The sequence below is a fragment of the Stegodyphus dumicola genome, chromosome 6, assembly GCF_044657685.1.
Source record: "Stegodyphus dumicola isolate Sdum_Otavi_A_Nest chromosome 6, ASM4465768v1".
NCBI lineage: Eukaryota > Metazoa > Arthropoda > Arachnida > Araneae > Eresidae > Stegodyphus > Stegodyphus dumicola.
In genome coordinates this window covers 50178775-50196554 of record NC_140773.1, presented here as the reverse complement: position 1 = coordinate 50196554, position 17780 = coordinate 50178775, and the positions used below count along the sequence as shown (strand labels likewise).

The 17780-nt window shown below is 30.4% G+C and overlaps 1 protein-coding gene across 3 annotated transcripts in view; it reads left to right on the top strand.

Moving 5' to 3' along the window:
* Nup98-96 (nuclear pore complex protein Nup98-96) overlaps positions 1 to 17780 on the top strand; it is a 177682-nt gene that overhangs the window by 147406 nt on the left and 12496 nt on the right. For all 3 annotated transcript variants that reach the window (XM_085818300.1, XM_085818299.1, XM_085818301.1), the window contains exons 23-32: positions 1373 to 1573; positions 1690 to 1980; positions 4141 to 4265; positions 4362 to 4506; positions 9524 to 9625; positions 14161 to 14315; positions 14858 to 15037; positions 15826 to 15962; positions 16065 to 16128; positions 16245 to 16453. In XM_085818300.1, coding sequence (XP_085674426.1) covers positions 1373 to 1573; positions 1690 to 1980; positions 4141 to 4265; positions 4362 to 4506; positions 9524 to 9625; positions 14161 to 14315; positions 14858 to 15037; positions 15826 to 15962; positions 16065 to 16128; positions 16245 to 16453 — 1609 coding nt within the window. The remainder of the gene's footprint in view (positions 1 to 1372; positions 1574 to 1689; positions 1981 to 4140; positions 4266 to 4361; positions 4507 to 9523; positions 9626 to 14160; positions 14316 to 14857; positions 15038 to 15825; positions 15963 to 16064; positions 16129 to 16244; positions 16454 to 17780) is intronic.

The following is a 17780-nucleotide window of genomic DNA, read 5'->3' as shown; positions in this document are numbered from 1 at the left end:
TAAAAAACATTAATTATTCGTTTCACTTTTCAATTTGTTGCCACCAGATATTATCGACCTCTGTTATATTTAAAGAAATTGAACAACAGTACCGAGAGCTGTCCAATTTTGAATAACGTAATCCTCCACCGAATATATGCATCTAGAAGCCCTAATTTGGAATTTGTTTTATTATCAATTTCATACTTTGTAACACTTTAACGAATTTTAGATTAAGAAACTCAGTGATTTCAAAGCAAGCAATGGCAATACTATATGGAAAAGAAGAAAAAAAAAAATTATCTCCAGTGTGCGAGACTAATCAAAAATTCTAATGTTATACTTATTTAAAAACTATTTTTTGATATTGCATTTGAATTGAATTTTGTGGTTTAAATGTGAAGAACATAATATTTAATAAGGAAAGGTAACACGCAAAGCGTAAAAAAAAGCTCCTTAGGGTGCGAATATATGAAATCTTTTATATATATATATTAAAGATAATGGCTTAAAATCTTATATATGTTTAACTTTCAGTAGTGCTAAACTGGATCTGATAATAATCAGATCTGAAAATAGTCTCCTTTCAAATCCCAAGTACTTTCAAATTCTGGGATAGTTTTCTCAAAGTCTCAGTATTGATTAATTTGTTGGTATGTATTGTCTGTTAGTTGTTCGTTAGTATAATGTTTTATTTTTATACTCTTTTAACCCATCAGTAGACCTGACTAAGTCAATAGGCTCAAATTTTTTGGATTTATTAAATAAATCAGTAGCATCAGGGTGACTAAAATCTCACTTCAAATCAGAGTCAGATGTGGGTGGCAAAAAATCACAGTTCAAGCAAAACTGATAAATTTTGTTTTAGGCTGAGTATCCAAAAAAACGTGGGCTTCCTGATTTTCCAATCTCGTGCCTTCTGATATTTTTCTTTGGGGGCCTGTTGAAAGGCAAAATATATAGAGATAAACCATATGCATTTTATAATTAAAAGATAATATGTGCTAAGAGATTTAAGCCATTAGTATCAATACTGTAAAGAAATTCATTCAAGTGCTCTTGCATATGAAAGAAGATCTGCCAAAGCATCAATTATGGAGCTGGTCTTGTTTTGCATTACTGAAGGTAAGCTTATATTTTTAGTTCATTATATCAGTAACATATTTTTCTTAGACAGCAGTTTGGGATCTGTAATGAGAAAATACTGCGTATAATTATCATACCCTGGAGTGTCTTCAATAATTAATTTGTTTACAACATAGTCCTATTGCTATTTATTTCAAAATGCATGTAGGTGATTTTAAATTAATTAGATCTTTATTTCATTAGGGGAATGTATATGTGTAAGAAACTTTTGAATGACTTATTCTTACTGTACTGTATATTGTCATAGGACCAACTACATATAAAACTGGAAGAGATGTTATGTCTGGGAGCAAAACAGATGATGCTAATAAGGAAAATGAAGTGATAAGTTTTTTAAATAAAATTCAGACTAAAAGTAGCGAAGTTTTCAAGAAGCAGCGCCATTATGAATATCCAGATAATCAGTTTTCTGTGTCAGTGAAATCGCCATTTAAGTATGGTGAAGTAGGTAATGTGAAAATTTTTGTTTTTATCGTGATTTCTTAACTTTCTGTAGCATAGAAATTTTATTGTTTTATTTATTATTAGCAATTTATATAATTAACTAAATATTTTATTTTATAGGCATTCAAAAGTCTATGTCGTCATTATCATTATCAACTTTAAAGCAAGCTGAGTGGTTATCTTCTCTCCCTCTTGTTAAAACCTCTTCTGAACTACCATATCCTAAGAAAACTGTCCCAATATTCCCTAACAAAATAGCTTTGAGGCCTTTCAAGCAATCTGTTCTGTATAACAAGCAACATCTTCTAGCTGATGCTGGGTATTTTATGGGCCGAAGCTTTCGCTGTGGTTGGAGAGCTGATGGAATTTATGTTCACCTGGAACCACCTAAAGAAGATACTTTATTAGACAGTAATATGCTTAATCTTTTTTTTTATTAATTTATTTCCAAATCTTTACAAATACATCTATTCTTAACAGTTGCGCTTTAAAGTAGAGTATTGATGCCATTTATTATGCATATAAAAATGTCTATTATGCTGTTAAGTCACAGATTTTCATGTTAAAAAAAAATCTCAGTATTGGATAATCAAAATGTTTTTGCCATTTCTAAATGTCAATTACTTCAGTATTCTAAAATAAACTTTGGTATCATTTTTACATTTTTTCCATACCTTGTTGGCAATGTTCTATTTATTATTATGTCAAGAATCATAGGGACCTTCCTGTTGGCCCTTTAATTTTCACCTTTCTTTTGAAAAGTTCCAAGTTTCAAAACTGTGCTAAATTGTTATTACAAAGTGATATATTATAGAATATATCACTTTTGTAAACACATAAATAATATATTTTCATTCCATTCAATAACCCAGTTGGGGAGATTAGGTATGCATCTAATTAAATTATAACCTTATTAAAATGAAGATTATGTTTTTAAAAGGATGAAAAACATTCATGTAATCTCATTGATCTTGTTCGAATGTCATATATGGTTCATTGTTCTTCAGAATTCACCTTTTTTTTTTTTTTTTTTTTTTTTTTTTTTTTTTTTTTTTTTAAACCCCCATAAATCAATTGTTCGTTAGGGGTCAGAAAGCATGCTCTGCATTAGTAACTGTATTAATTCATGGAATATCTTCCCCTTCCTAGTTAATTTTCATTATCTCATGGAGATAATTCTGTGCACAAGAGTGCTTGTGATCTGGATATAACTGGAATTCTAGATCCCCCCCCCCTTTTTTTTTTCAAAAGTGTAGGTTTGAGGAATCATATGCACCATGTCATCATATGGATACATAATCTTTATGTTGTAGATTAATGTCTTTAATCAGTTTTTATTAATGTAGAGGCTGCTGAAATTAGTAGGAGTTTTAGAAAGGTTTTTCCGTCAGAAAAGGAGATTAAATATATTCTGTAAATGACATACATTGAATGTACTGATTGTATGTAAAGAAAGTCCACCCCTAAAAAATTCTGCCTTCATTAAGTCTCAATGCAGGAATACTATTCTGCATGGTGAAAAAATTGCTTTCATTGTTTTGGTGAAATTAGTAGGTAATTTGTCAAATGTTATTTCAAAAGATGAAGAAATTTCTGTTAAACAAGGAGTCAGAATTTATCGAGTAGTCTCATGCAGAAACAGAAGAAACTGATATTGTAAAATTTCAGCTGAAATAGTTAAGCAAAATGGGAAACACAAATACTGAGTATTGATAAAAGGATAAATTTTTTAATTTGTTTCTACGGACCCTCTGCCAAAAGGGAAAATTGCATGGGTAATATTATAATGGAGCATAAAACATTCTGTACTTTTTTTTTTCGTCTCCTGAAACGATGGATGCAATATTTTTGGATAAAATATTCTTTCAAGAAAAGGTAATAAAGAGTTTAGAGATAATTTATTAAATAGTTGGACAGCTTGCCGAAATTTTTTATGTTTAATGAGTAATTCTGTTCCTGATAGTAGATCATCTTGAATACCTGTTAATATGCATACTTCAAGATTTAATCTAAATTTAAAGTGTTTAATGAAAATTCACTATGTTCATCAAAATGTCTTGCTGATCATATTAAAATTTCCATTATTTGCAAAGAAAATATAAGCACATCTGTTCCAAAAAATTAACCAACCACTTTTTCCCAAAAAAATAAATGAGCTTGCAACACTGCTGCATTCAGTAGCATGCAAAATCCAGTCCTTTTGCTATGTCTGTACCTTTTTTGCATTGGCCTTCATTATCTCCAACATATGATCTGTGTTTTAAAGTAAACTGCTGCATTGGAAGCTTTATGTATAAAACACCATTCATGTTTTAAAATGCATCTTCTCTGAAATGTGGGGATATATTTCAAGCTGCGACCACAGTTTAATCTTTAAGTAAGACTTTGTAATCTTTAAGTATAAAAAGTTTTTTTATTTATTTATTATTATTATTATTTATTTTGAAAATTTCAATTTTCAAAATAAATAAATAATAACAATAATAATAATTTATGGTTCAACTAGCCTTATTATTTTCATATTTTATTGTTTTTCTTATATCCCTTTCATCTTTTTTTTATTTCATATAGTTTGGAACAAATTAGTGCATGGAAGCAATATTCCTCATTCTGATACCCATGGCAAATCTTTCATGCTCTCTATGACAAAATTGCCAACAACTGCAGATGCAAACCCTGAAGAAAAGAGCATCCAGGTACATTATTTCTTCCATTGCCATGTTTAGTTGATAAACTTTTTTTTATGTATTTATGAAGTTAAAATAAGTGTTAAATGATTATGTTCTTTCTAGGAAACCCTTACTGGTACTCTTAAGCTTCAGTTACAGAATTCAAAATCTACCACTGAAGATGGGGCTCCGTTTTTTGTTCCTAAGCCAGGTGTTGAACCAGTACATGCCCTAGCAGAATTTTTTGAAAATCACTTGAAAGCTGCAGGTAAAATCTGTCATTAGAACATTCTAAATTTATTAGAATTTTCATAAAAGTGTGTTTTTAGTTTTAGTAACTGTTTTTATGTATCCTACCCAAAAAAAAAAAAAAAAAAAAAAAAATTCAATGGAAAACTCTTATTTTTAATCACCTTTTTCCCTGTAACAAGTTTTTTTTTTAATATAATTGCTGATACTTTGCCTTCACTTTGGTTGATTCATAATAATTATGAGCAATCAGGGCACAGGCCTTGAACACTGATGTAAGAATATCATTTTGTGCAGCTGCATCCCAATTTTGGTACAAAGAATCCCATAACACTCTTCCCCCCTACCATCAGCTTTTTGGAAGAACTTTCAGATTGATGAATTGTTCCTTTTCTACAAAGGCACTATATTCAGAAATATCTGTACCTTTTCTGAATTTTAAACTGGAGCCTGTCATCGAGGTAATGGATTTCCAATAAGCATCATATCAACTAAGACAGCACTCAAAATTTAAATTTCAGTATGTAACAAATTAATGTACATATTGTTTTGAATAAATAAAGAAATGGTGTTTAAAAATTTGTACAATGCTTTTTAGGTGTTTCGGTGCTCAAGAAAATTATCTTTATTAATTTACTTTTAAAAGTAGTTTACCATTCGATTTCATCACATTTATCATGGGGGATAAAAGGAACTGACAATGAGAGAAGTAAAAATTAATGAAATCTGTTTTTATTGTTATTAAACTGACATATAATACCTCTTGAAAAATAAAGAGATTCAACAATAGTAACCGGTATGTAATGTTCATCACATACTTAGTACAGCATATAATGCCTTTGTGAATCTTAATTAATCTGCAAAATATCAAATTCTTTGATCTTGCAGCTTCAAGATTTTTGATTTCAAACTCATTTTAGCAGTTCGTAGCAGAGATTTTGAATGCCAGTATATTCCTAAAATCATCTACTATTCACCTGTATCATGTGCTATTTGCCTATAAACTTCCAAATACCAAGGTCTTATAATGCTTCAGAAATTTTTTTAGCGGGATATGAGATACTAGAACTGTTAATTATTTGTATAGTATTTTAACTGTATCTTTTTTGTTTTATATAATTTGGAAAAAATTATTGTGCTAAAGCAATGTTCCTCGTAATGTATTATAACATGAAAAATATTTCATACTGTTCATGGTAAGTGTATTTTCTGCTTATCTGCACCCCCTGAAAAGTCAGGAACTTGTTATTTACTATAGTACAAAGTCCATAATCCGGAATGATCTATAATACGGACCTCAAAGCTACAAACTTTATGCGCATGCGTAAACGCATATACATGTGTATGCGATATAAGCTAGGCTAAAATTATCTAAGGTATTTCAGTTAATGTTGCAGATTGTGCTATTCCTTAATCTTCTAATTGGATTCAGCTTATTATTTTTTGCAGACTGTTAGAACAATTTTATAAAAATTAAGCTTGAACTTTTGATTATGTCAAAAAGAGTTTCCAATTTTGGAGCTGCCAAAGAATCTACGAAGCGAAAGCATGTTTCGATGTCCATTAAACAAAAAGTGCAAAAAAATTAATAAAGGCCTCTCCATCTCAAAATTATGCGAGAAGTATGGCATTGGAAAGTCCACTATACATGACACAAGAAAAAGGAACTTTTTGAATTTTTTGTGGAAGCATCTTAAACAACTTACATTGAAAGAAATGTTTAATAAAGTAAACAAATAAATATTAAGCTTTTTTTTTTTTTTTTTTTTTTTTTGTAAATTTTGATACCCTTTAAATCATAATTGTTCTTTATTTCATAAATTATGATTTAATATTTTTAATTGTATAATTTCTGCATGCCATCTTACCAGATTTAAATTGATGTTCTTTAATCCGGAAAAAACCCTAATCAGGACTCGCCGACAAGTCCGGATTACGGACTTTGTACTGTACTTTATTCCCGAGCTAATGAACAAGTAGCAATAGCCATTTTCTCAATGGCAATACACTAAGAATTCCTTCTAGGAGCAGTCAATTGATAAAATTTAAAAAGCAAAAAAACATCTGTAATAAATCACAACCTTGTTTCAGTAATCCTTTTCCCCCCATTCTGTTTCTCCCAATGTACGCATTGATCTGTTTTTGCTTAAAAATGGAAGAGCATTTTACAAACCTAGCAATTGTACAACTTCGTCATTGTGCACCGGCCCAAGCAAATATATGCCATATGCATCCCTGGGTTGCCATAAATCCTTTTTGCCAACATCATGGATTGCAACATAATTGTTTTATTGAGGTACTGCTTTACTTAATGAATAGTTTTTTGTGACTTTTCAGTGAGAATGTGGGTAAACAAAAAGCACCCAAAATTGCATCAGTACTTTTTGCATATATTTCAACTCTACTTGTAAGTTTTAAATTACACTGCCCTTCAGAAGTTAAGGAACAGCATGGTTTTTTGTATCTAATTTGAAAATGAAGCAACATAGAAACAAGAAATTTAGAGGATATATTTAGTGTATGTGACATAGAATATTTCTAAAGTTCAACACAAACATGAATTATAACAAAAATTTTACTCCAAGACTGGTAGAAATCCAGTCTTGGAGAAACATTACATCACAGTGTTTTGAGGGAAAATGTGTTGGTAACATTACAAAAATGGATTTTAATAAGGAATGTGTCCAACCCTAGCTGCAATACATTGGCGGGAGCAGCAGTCCATGCTGTCAATTAAGTTGTTGATCAGTAAAATGGGAAGCAATGACCAGACACAGGTTAATCCTTGGTCACGCTCATCTAACATCCTTGGAGGAAGACTTAAAGCTGCAACCTGTCTCCCAAGGTAGTCCCAAAGATGCTTTATCGGATTTGGTTCTGGGGATCGAGCTAGCCATTCCATCTGTTCCATGCCATGATCCTCAAGATATTCTCAGCAACCCGAGTTTGGTGTGGTCATACCACACCAAACTATCAGAAGCCTATCAGAAGAAATCCAGAACTAGTAGCAGTGGCATATGGGCCGAGATTTTGAACAAAGATCATATGCATATCTCATACTAGTCGAAGTTCCTCCATAGAACATATGCAGGTCAGTATGAAAACCAAAAGAGATCCTAGCCCAAACCATTAGACAGGTTCTCTTGCCCATCATAAACATGTTGGGCAAGAGAACATGTCTTCTAGATCTGTGACACCTCTGTGTCTTTCGGTCAAGGGGACACAAACAGCTGGTCATTTTGTATACAAACCTGTATTGCACAGGAGCCTGTAGTAACTGAGATTCTTGTTCCTAGCCACTAAATCATCTGCCATGAGCTGAGGCACAGTAATGTTGCCTCTCCTTCGGGCTGAAAAAGCTAAATAACAGTCTCCCAGAGATGTTATAACTCTTGGTCTGCTCTTCCTGAAACATATCTTCTAGACACAGAATCCTTGAATTCAAACAGATTCCATAGTCGGTGAACTACACTACGAGAGACATTGAGACATCTCATAGCATCAGCTTGTGACATCAGTTTCATGCATCTCATCACCTGCCTCCTCAACAAATCATGCAGATGACTTCTCCTGCATATTGTCACTGAAATTGCAAATAACATTTGAAGAACAACTCATGAACAATTTTTGCATTTTATCTCCAACTCCTATATAAGCATTCATTTCTATGAAATAAAACTTATAGCTATTGTTTTTGCAAATATTTTCTTAAACATTGTTACTATCAGGCTTATAAACTATGAAATGAAATATTACGGACAGTTTTTTAATAGTGAGCTTTGAAAACATGCTATTCCTTAACTTTTGGAGGGCATTTTATATATTTAACTACCTGTTGATCATATTTAAATTAAATCCATTTTTGTACAGGGTTGATTCTTTTTTCTCATTTCATTATATTATTAATTTAAAAAGTTTAATCTAATTGTTTCAAATTATAGACATTTTTAATTATTGAAAAAAAACTCGTAATTCTAAATACAGTGCGTCTGTAAAGTCATGGTGCACTTTTGATCGGTCACAGGAAAGTAATAAAACAAGATAGAAATGTGAAATCTCCACCAAACAAAAGAAAACCTCTTAAAGTTTCATACCTATTCAATGCAGTTTGATGTGGCCTTCATTCATGCCGTCACAGTCTACTCCGCAAATAAAAATGGTCCTATCACATTATCATGCATCAGGCCACACCACATGTTCACTTTAGGGCTGTTACGTTTGTACTCTATGTGGGCATGAATATTTTCAGCAGCCCATATTTGGATGTTATGGCGATGAACATGTCCACTAACAGGGAATGTTGCCTCATCACTAAACACAATCTTCTGTAGAAATCAGTTTTCATTGTTGACCTCATGAAGCATATCTGTAGCAAACGCAAATAATTTGGGTCTATCCATCGGTTTGATAGCGTGCAACAGCTGCAATTTGTAAGGGCTTCTTAGGCAACTCTTCCATATAGTCTCTACAGGCTCGTCACTGATCAATGGCCTGCCAAAACAGGGTGTGTCCAACAAACTGCCGGTATCCTTCAACTGCTTATTCCTCTGATTAATGTTATTTCTATGTGGAGGTGGTTTGTTGTACATGCGATGATATTCACATTGCACGATGATATTCACATTATGAATGTATGATGACAATCACAATGACATTGTGAATTGCACGATGATATTCACATTGTGATCCTTTGGTCACGGATTCGAATTTGGCAAGCTACAGGACGCACTGAACTTTCCTCTGTACGGTCCACATTTCGACTGGCGTGGGCTAGGACAGGCTAATCTGTTCCTTCGCAGTTCGTCGTGCTGCATCATCACCTGTGTGTGCACATGCTTGCACATAATACGTCAGAAACTTGGAGAGTTTTCCTTTTATTTGGTGAAGATTTCATATTTCTATCTTGTTTTGTTGCTTTCCTGCGACTGAACAAAAGTGTATCATGACTTTACGGATACACTATATTATATTTACTGTGTAATTAAATTAAAAATAAAAGTTGTTATATCATGTAGTAATAACTGTTTTATTTACAGATCCACTTAATCCTGATGCAGGTTTTCTTAGACAATCTGCGTATGTGTGGAATTTGTTAGTCTGTCTGTGGGGCACGATTGGAGATATAAGTGAGGAACAAGGTAAGAATTATGTCAGTATCCTTATGTGTGGATGTCATATACATGATGTTAAATTTATAGTATGAAATCTTGTGGAAAATGAATTTTACTAATATTTTATTAATATTAGTTATATTTCCCAGTCGAGAGTTTAAAAAAAAAATTAGTCCATTTAAATTTGTGCCGTTTACTGTATTTGGAAAAGAAATAAAATCAATAGGAAAATGAATACTTACAGAGAAGTTTCATGAAAGCAAAAAAATATGATAAATTCTTCACAGAGAATGAAAGTACTTATTATGTTAGTGAGGAAATTATTTCATAAATAATGCATTTATGAAATAATTATGCATTATTTATGAATAAAATGTATTCAGAAATTTTATTTGTAAATAAAGTATTTAGGAAGCGTATATCATTTGAATTAAAATCACATTAGGGTACTTTCCTAAATATTTAATTTCTGATTTGTATTATATTTAGTTAAACGGCAGCACTTTTAACAGTTCAGTGTCTTGTAGGATTTTCTTGTGTATTGTTTGTATTTTACTTAATATTTATTCAACATATTGCTTTGTTAATTTTATTTAATTTCAGTTTTTAAATTGAAATTAATATGAGTTAGATTTTCTTGTTTCATATATGAATATTTGTTTGGGGGCATGAAAACATCTTGGTGCTGAAAAAAAGTATAGTATTCATGTAGTTCAGTGTATGTTTCCAATCTTGAGTCAGTACTCTCATGCTGTAATCATTATTAATGTATTTTAATTTCTCATATTCAAGCTGTATCAGGGTTCGTACGGTCCTTAAGAGTCCTTAAAAGTTCTTAATTTTTTTTAAATCGATTTTTGGTCTTTAAAAGTCCTTAATTTCGGCCGAAATCGTCAGAAGGTCCTTAATTTTAATCATCTGAAATTTCGTTCTTGTTTTTACAACTGCTATTTTGAGTGTGAATTACCATTTTGGAGGAATATTTTTGGCGATTCACTGATAAATATGATTATCTTTTGAATGAGTTCATGGGTTATAATTTGTTCCTATTTCTAATAGAAAGGGTTGGGTACTTGGAGTTTCTGAGCAAGAAGTGAAACATAAGGATTTCAAAATTTTTTCACTTTTTTCTAATGAAAAGCTCTTAAACAACTTTCACTTTTGTGGATGTGAATAAATTTAACTAAATTAATGGTAGTATATTGAAATTATATTTAGGAAATAACGTTAAACAATTTTTTTTTTTTTTTTTTTTCCTCTCTCGTATTATGAAGAGACATTACTTTCCGTTTTGGCTATTTATTATACAGTATTTGGAATATGAAAAATAAACAAGATAATAAATGTTATAAAGCACAGTTTACAAAACAATTCATACCAAAAGCAAAATAGCTATGTAAATAATTAAAAATTTCTTCCTTTCAATTTTTTCATGGTAAAAAGTTTTCCCATGTAATTGTTTCAGAATTATTAGAATATGCATCAGTTTTCTCTATAAAATTAATTTCACACTTTTTTCAAACTATTTCTGGCCTTTTTTCTATTACAGAATTGGTAGGGCTAATTTTACTTTAGGATTTTAGACATTGCAACTTGGAAAGTTTAGAAGGATTTGAAGGCAAGATTTACAGACCCACAATTCTAGAAGGCTCCATTAAAATGTGACAAAATAAAAAATATCTTCATTGTATTAACACATAATGGATGTATTTTACAGAAATTTTATGATGAATTTCATACGTTGTGAAGAATTTTTGGAAGGACACTGAAAATATAATGTTTGGATGTTGTACTTCTGATGCTAGAAGTCTTTTTCTTTTTATCTTCTCTTTCCTGTTTATCTTCTCTTTATTTTCTCAACTTTTCACTAGATACAGGCATCGAAAATACCAAAAATGTTTCTAATCTTTTCGCCTGGACAGTCATTTATAAAAAAATAATTTTTTTATTAATAAAGAAATTGAAAACTGACAATTTAAAAGATTCACATTATACATCTCAATCAATCATACACAGGGCTGGCGCTGGGCTTTTCCCCACCTGATGAAATCTCTTTGGTTCTTAAATTCTGCTGCTTAATGCTCTCCTAAATTCTGCTTCCAGTCCCGGTCCTAAATTCTAAAATGTTTTGCCATTTCTAGATTTTGTTGCTCGGCGTGTCACTAAAATCTAAAAATTCTGCCTCATCGGCTCAAACCAATCCTTACCACACATAATTTCATATTTATTCTGAATGTTCATATTACTAAAGAAATAAAATTAGCAGCTTTTCTTTGATATTCTAAATGAATTTGTTTTTTAGAATAACAGAAATATTTAATTCCAAAAATTCTGAAGTGCAGAGGAAACATATTGAAAGAAAGTGAATACATATGCAAATTAATCAGTTGTTTAGAATTTTAGCATTTACTATAGCTTTCCCTTTCCGTTTCCTCACCATAATGCAAATCAGATAGTTTTTTAACTGAGATTTTTGGATTGTAAGACAGAAAGTTTTTGCTCTCCACTTGGATGTTGCCTTAGTTCCTGCTACATCTGATAATTTGTAATTATTCATCTTTGCGTTATCATTGCTAATATTTGAATTTGTTACTACAATAAAGTTACTGAGCCACCTTAGATTAAATTTAAATTGTGTAGTCTTTGAACACTAGTCCATATTTTTTGTTTGAATTTGCCTGTTCCTGTTTACTTGCATCACCAAAAGCTGTAGTTTATTTTGTCAACATAACATAAGAACGTGCCTGTATGTTCATAGTCTTTTTAAATAAGAGGTATATTTAAATCTTTATGTGACGCTGTAGTTTCCTTTAGACATAACGATAATTTGCTTCATGTCTATCAGAGGTTTTGGATTATTTAACTTTTACCAGATCACGTAAAACCTCGTTAGGTACACTGTTGAGAGACTACAAGTTAGGAGATAAAGCACGCAGAAACTAGTGGGAACACTAGCTTGTGTACTGAAACAGATTTCTAATTGTTAGAAAAGATGTTTAAAGAGAAAAAAAATTGATATAAATTGGCCAAAATGTCTAGGAACACTTCGAATTAAAACGACACATAACTATTTTGTTTTGTAACTTTTAATGTGTAATTATCCTAATACTGTTTAAGAATCAGTGTCATAAATTACGTGTATTTTAAACTGTAAAATGTTATTAGATTGTGATTTTAATAATGGCCATGTAAATCTATAACGACTGAGGGTATTTAAATACCTAATTTAATTATTTATAACTAACTGCTCATCTGTAAAAGTTATCTATGTGTATTAAAGCAAGTTATTGCTTTTCATTAATCATTACTGTGGCCACAAGATAACGCACGAAAATGTAAAAACTATTATAAACTTATTCTTTGCATCTAGGGAGACTTAAAATAATACAAAATAACTTATCACCTCTGCTATATTAGTGGCTTATTGGAACCTTAAAATAGATTAACCAAGTTACAATCCCAGAAACTGTATATGAAGGTACATCACTTGTAGAGACATTAGAATTTTTTTTTAAAACAGGAACAAATGAAAAATGAACAAGCGCCTTCACTGAGAATCGAACCGCGGACCTCTGAAATACATGCCCAGTGTGCAGACCACCACACCAAGAAGGCGGGAGAAATTCCTTATATACACCACCTTTTAAAAGGCGACTGGGGTTTTAGGGAACCCTGGGTGAGGAGAATCATTATCCACCATCCTTTTAGATCGGGCGTCTCTGTAGAGACATTAGTTATTTTTTGGAATCAGGAAAGATGAAAAATATGCAAAGCCTTCCCCGGGAACCAAACCACGGAACTGTCAAATACGAGCCGAGTGTGCAGAACACCACATCACGAAGACATGCCAAGAAATGCGGGAGAAATACCTTACCTACAACAGGCTTTCAGGTTTTTTTCTGATCGACAGGTCTCTCTCTCGGCTAGCAACAGCTAATCTTCTGTTACAAATCATACTGTTTATGATTTTATTTCTCATTTTAACCTATGCCATTTGACTTAAAATTTACCTGCTAATTACTAAACCTCTAGACTGAATAAGTACATGGCAAAATGAGACATAAAAGAAAAAATCAGCATAAAGCTGTTAATAAAATGTACATGAAATGTCCCCAATCTTCTTTCAAATATGTCCAACTATTATACGTGTAAAATATTTAATACTATTTGAGAAATTTTATAATGTGGATTTCATTCTCAAATTTGTTTTAAAGTTATGTTTAATAAGAATGCATCCTACTTACGGATCTATTTTATTCTTAGAATGTTATTACAAAAGTGAAATTCAGATATAACCTGATTGAATTGAATTTTTTTAGCTTCTATTGGCTGATAGGTCCTTAATTTTTTTCATTAATGGTCCTTAAAAGACCTTAAAAGTACTTAATTTCCATGTGCAGAAATGTGTACGAACCCTGTGTATGTATCAATCAGTTTGTTCAATTAACTTTAAGATTTGTATATGTATTTCTTTTTAGTTTGGCTGTTACTTAGAAAATTATCAAATATTTAATTTATTCAAGATTTGGGCTTACGTTATTTAAAAATACTTATTATTTCAGATGCTCCAACTACTTTTCCAGAAGATACTCCAAATTATTTGTCTGAAGGTACTTCAAATTATTTATCTCAAATGGCCAGACGAGAAGCTTTGTCTCATTGGTTAATAAAGACTACAGGAAGTATTATAACGAGTGAAGTTGCTAATTGTTCTCAGGTTACTAACTATCATTTTTATTTATTAACCTGTTTACTTACATAGTTCTCCTTTTCATGCATCTGTCACCAGCTTTTCATTATGTGATTTAAAAGCTGGTAGTAATGGGTAATGTACAAATACATACGGTAGTAATGTATAATTTTCAGTTTTGATAGCCAAATATACGAGTAAATGAAAAGAATAAAGTAAGTTGTATTAAAAGTAATAATTATTTAATAATTAATAAATTCATATTTCAAAAAGCAATAATTACAGACCTGTTTGAAATATAAATTACACAATATATGTATTTTTTAATCTGCTAAATTCTTCAAGTTCCTGTCAGAAGTAGTATGCACAAATATTTTTCACGATTTTCAAGAGATACTATTAGTGAGAAAAGAGAGACTATGCAAGTAAATATAGTTTACTTATTATATACTTTTATGCTTTAGAATAAAAATCTAAATGAAAGTGCAGTGATTTATAATTAGTGAAATGAGCATAGAACCTTGTTAGTTTTTTTATTTGGAAATAATAATTTAATTATGTATTTACAGAGAAATGGCTATTTGGCAAAAATTTTCCTCTATATGAGTGGACGTCGTATCTCAGATGCTGTCAAATTAGCTCAGGAGAATCATGACTATCGATTATCACTGTTGTTGTCTCAAGCTGAGGGAAACTTACTTGTCCGCAAGCTCATCAGCAACCAGCTCTTAAATTGGGAGCAAAATGGAGTATGTTGGTTAAACCATCTTTATTTTTCTTGCATAAATTAAAAATTTTAATGTACCCAAAATACTGTAAAGTATAATGTAGCAACCGTGTATCTGTTCATATATAAATATTCAGAGAATAGCTGCTGACCCTCATTTGATTAATTTTTTAATTAAATGTAAAATTAATTGGAAGCATTTGAATGTAATTTGTAAAAAAAAATTGGTTAATTTACTACTAAAAGGTATCTTAGAATATAGAATTTCTTGTAATATTTACTGTGTGCGGAAATGTAATTGTTGTCTGTAAGATAGTGCGGAAATGTAATTGTTGTCTGTAAGATAGTTGCTGTGTTTCTAAAATTAATTTTTTTAAGCTGTTTCATGCATATTCTTAGAAAGAAAAGTTTGACAGATAAATTTCAAAACTTATATTAAGACATAAATATGTATTATCATAATCAGTGTAGTAGTTTTAAAAAATGTGCAATAGGTTTCATTTAAAAAAATTAATTTTAAGTTGTCCATGCTCTTCAGCATGTTTTAAAAAATCAGAAGAAAATAAGTGCTTTAAAGAAGCACATATTCAGTCAATATTTGTATTTTTATATATATATTGTGCATATTGGTGCTTTTTAATGCTTCTAATATGTGCATGCTTACTCTCAGAATCTGCTAGCATTTTTAATTTAAATTTAATTACTTTAAAATAATTTAATCTCTTGAAAATCCGTATAATTCAGATAAATCCATTAAGATGATTTTTTTAAAGATTTTCTTATAATTCTCATATCTGCATTATTTTTTAGGCATATATGTTTATCAAGTATAACAGAATTGCCCTGTATGCACTTCTATCTGGAATGCTGATTTGGGAAAATGTGTTTGAAACAGTAAATTGTTGCAAAAATCTTGATTGGAAACAAGCTTTAGCCCTTCATTTATGGTTTGTTGTTTCATCTGTACCTTTTATACAGTAATACAAGCGATGTAGTTCCTTTTCACAGGAAGACAGTTATTTGTATTAAAGAAATGTGATTTATTTCAGGTACCACTGCAGTCCAAATTCAAGCATTCAAGATGCATTAAAGAAATATGATGAATCTTTTCAGGTATATGTAATATAATTTGTAATTTTTAATCATGAATTGTATAAATCATGTTATGAAATTATTAAAATTTTTAATTGCTGCATTTTAATTATTCCATGCTGCTGTATAATTTGTAGGGTACAGGCTGTCATGGCAAATATTCTATACCTCCTTATCCACCATATATAGACATCAAAGATTTAACAAAAGATGTAATGGATGATTCGGAAATGGTATATGATACATGTTATCACTTATTGAAGTTGTATTGTGATCGAAGTCATCGTTTGGACCAGTTACTTATGCCAGAAACATACTCTGAAGATCACTTAGATTACAGATTGAGGTATGTAAATTATGATTTATTAAAAATATTTGCTCTATAAATTATCTCAGTAAAATAGTAATTAGTGTTCCATTATTTAACTGCTTGTTATATTTTAAGATTCTAAAATTTTGAAAAAGTAACTCATGTGTGTGTAAAAGAACTATACATCCATCCCTGTTCTTAATTTTTATAAACCTAAATTCATAATGAAACAGAATCTCTGATATTATGATTATTAATATATGTCAAATGATGTCTTAAAATGTGAAGTTTAGAAGATATTCTTTTACAAAAACTGAAATTGATATTCAATATAAATAAGAAGAGTCTGTAGAGATTTGTTTTACTGGTAAAAATATCCTTTAGTTGTTTTATTATTATTTTATAGCTTCTCCAGTTTTTTAATTGAATTACTTATTAGACAAATATAATTTTTCCCCAGAATTTAAATTTTGGATTATTTCCATAAATAGTTAAAATGCATAAAATGCTGGTATGTCTGTATTTTTGCATTTTACACTTTAAGCATTATGCATGTATATTTGGTTTTGTGGTTATCTATGTATAAAATTCGAACAGTTGCCTTCATATGATTCCAGCATTCTATTGTGTCTGTAGCATGAAATATTTTTCATGTTGAATGGAGTACATTAATTTTTTAGGCCTTTAAAAATATCATAAAATAATTTCATGGGGAATGCTTACTTAAAACTCGATTTAGGGAATGAAAATGGAACATCAAATTAATAGAGCAAACATTTTCAGAGGGGTTAATGTTAGTTTGGAAAAGCTGTATTTAAACTAACCTTAACCAACAAATGAATCACTTTTTTAAGTATTTGAAGAACTTCTTGAATCATCTTTTTCTTAATTCTTATCTTACTAACAGAATTATGCAAATTCTTGCTTACGTGTATCTTAAAAAATTTCTCATTTCTCCCCTATTTTGTTTATTTATTCCACTTTTTTTTTTAAACAAAATATAAAAATGTCCCTTTCATTTATTGGTTTTTGCCAAAAAACATTTACCTTGTCATTAACTTGGTTAAGTCATTAATCCATCTTGTCATTATTGTGTTATACATCCAAAAAATTAAATTAAATTTGAAAATATTTATGAGTGCTTTCTTTCATTTTGCCAGTTGTGGGATTCAGTTCATTTGCACTGATGTCTTAAAATGTTTTTAGTTGAGAGAATCAGTTATAAAAACTGAAATGTAATATTGATTTATGCAATTTATTGGTATTGGTGAGTAATGTTAATGTTATCACTTATTTAGAGGCAGCAAATCAATTCCTAAAATTTTCTGAGTACCACCTGTGATTACTACTAACTTCTGGAAGA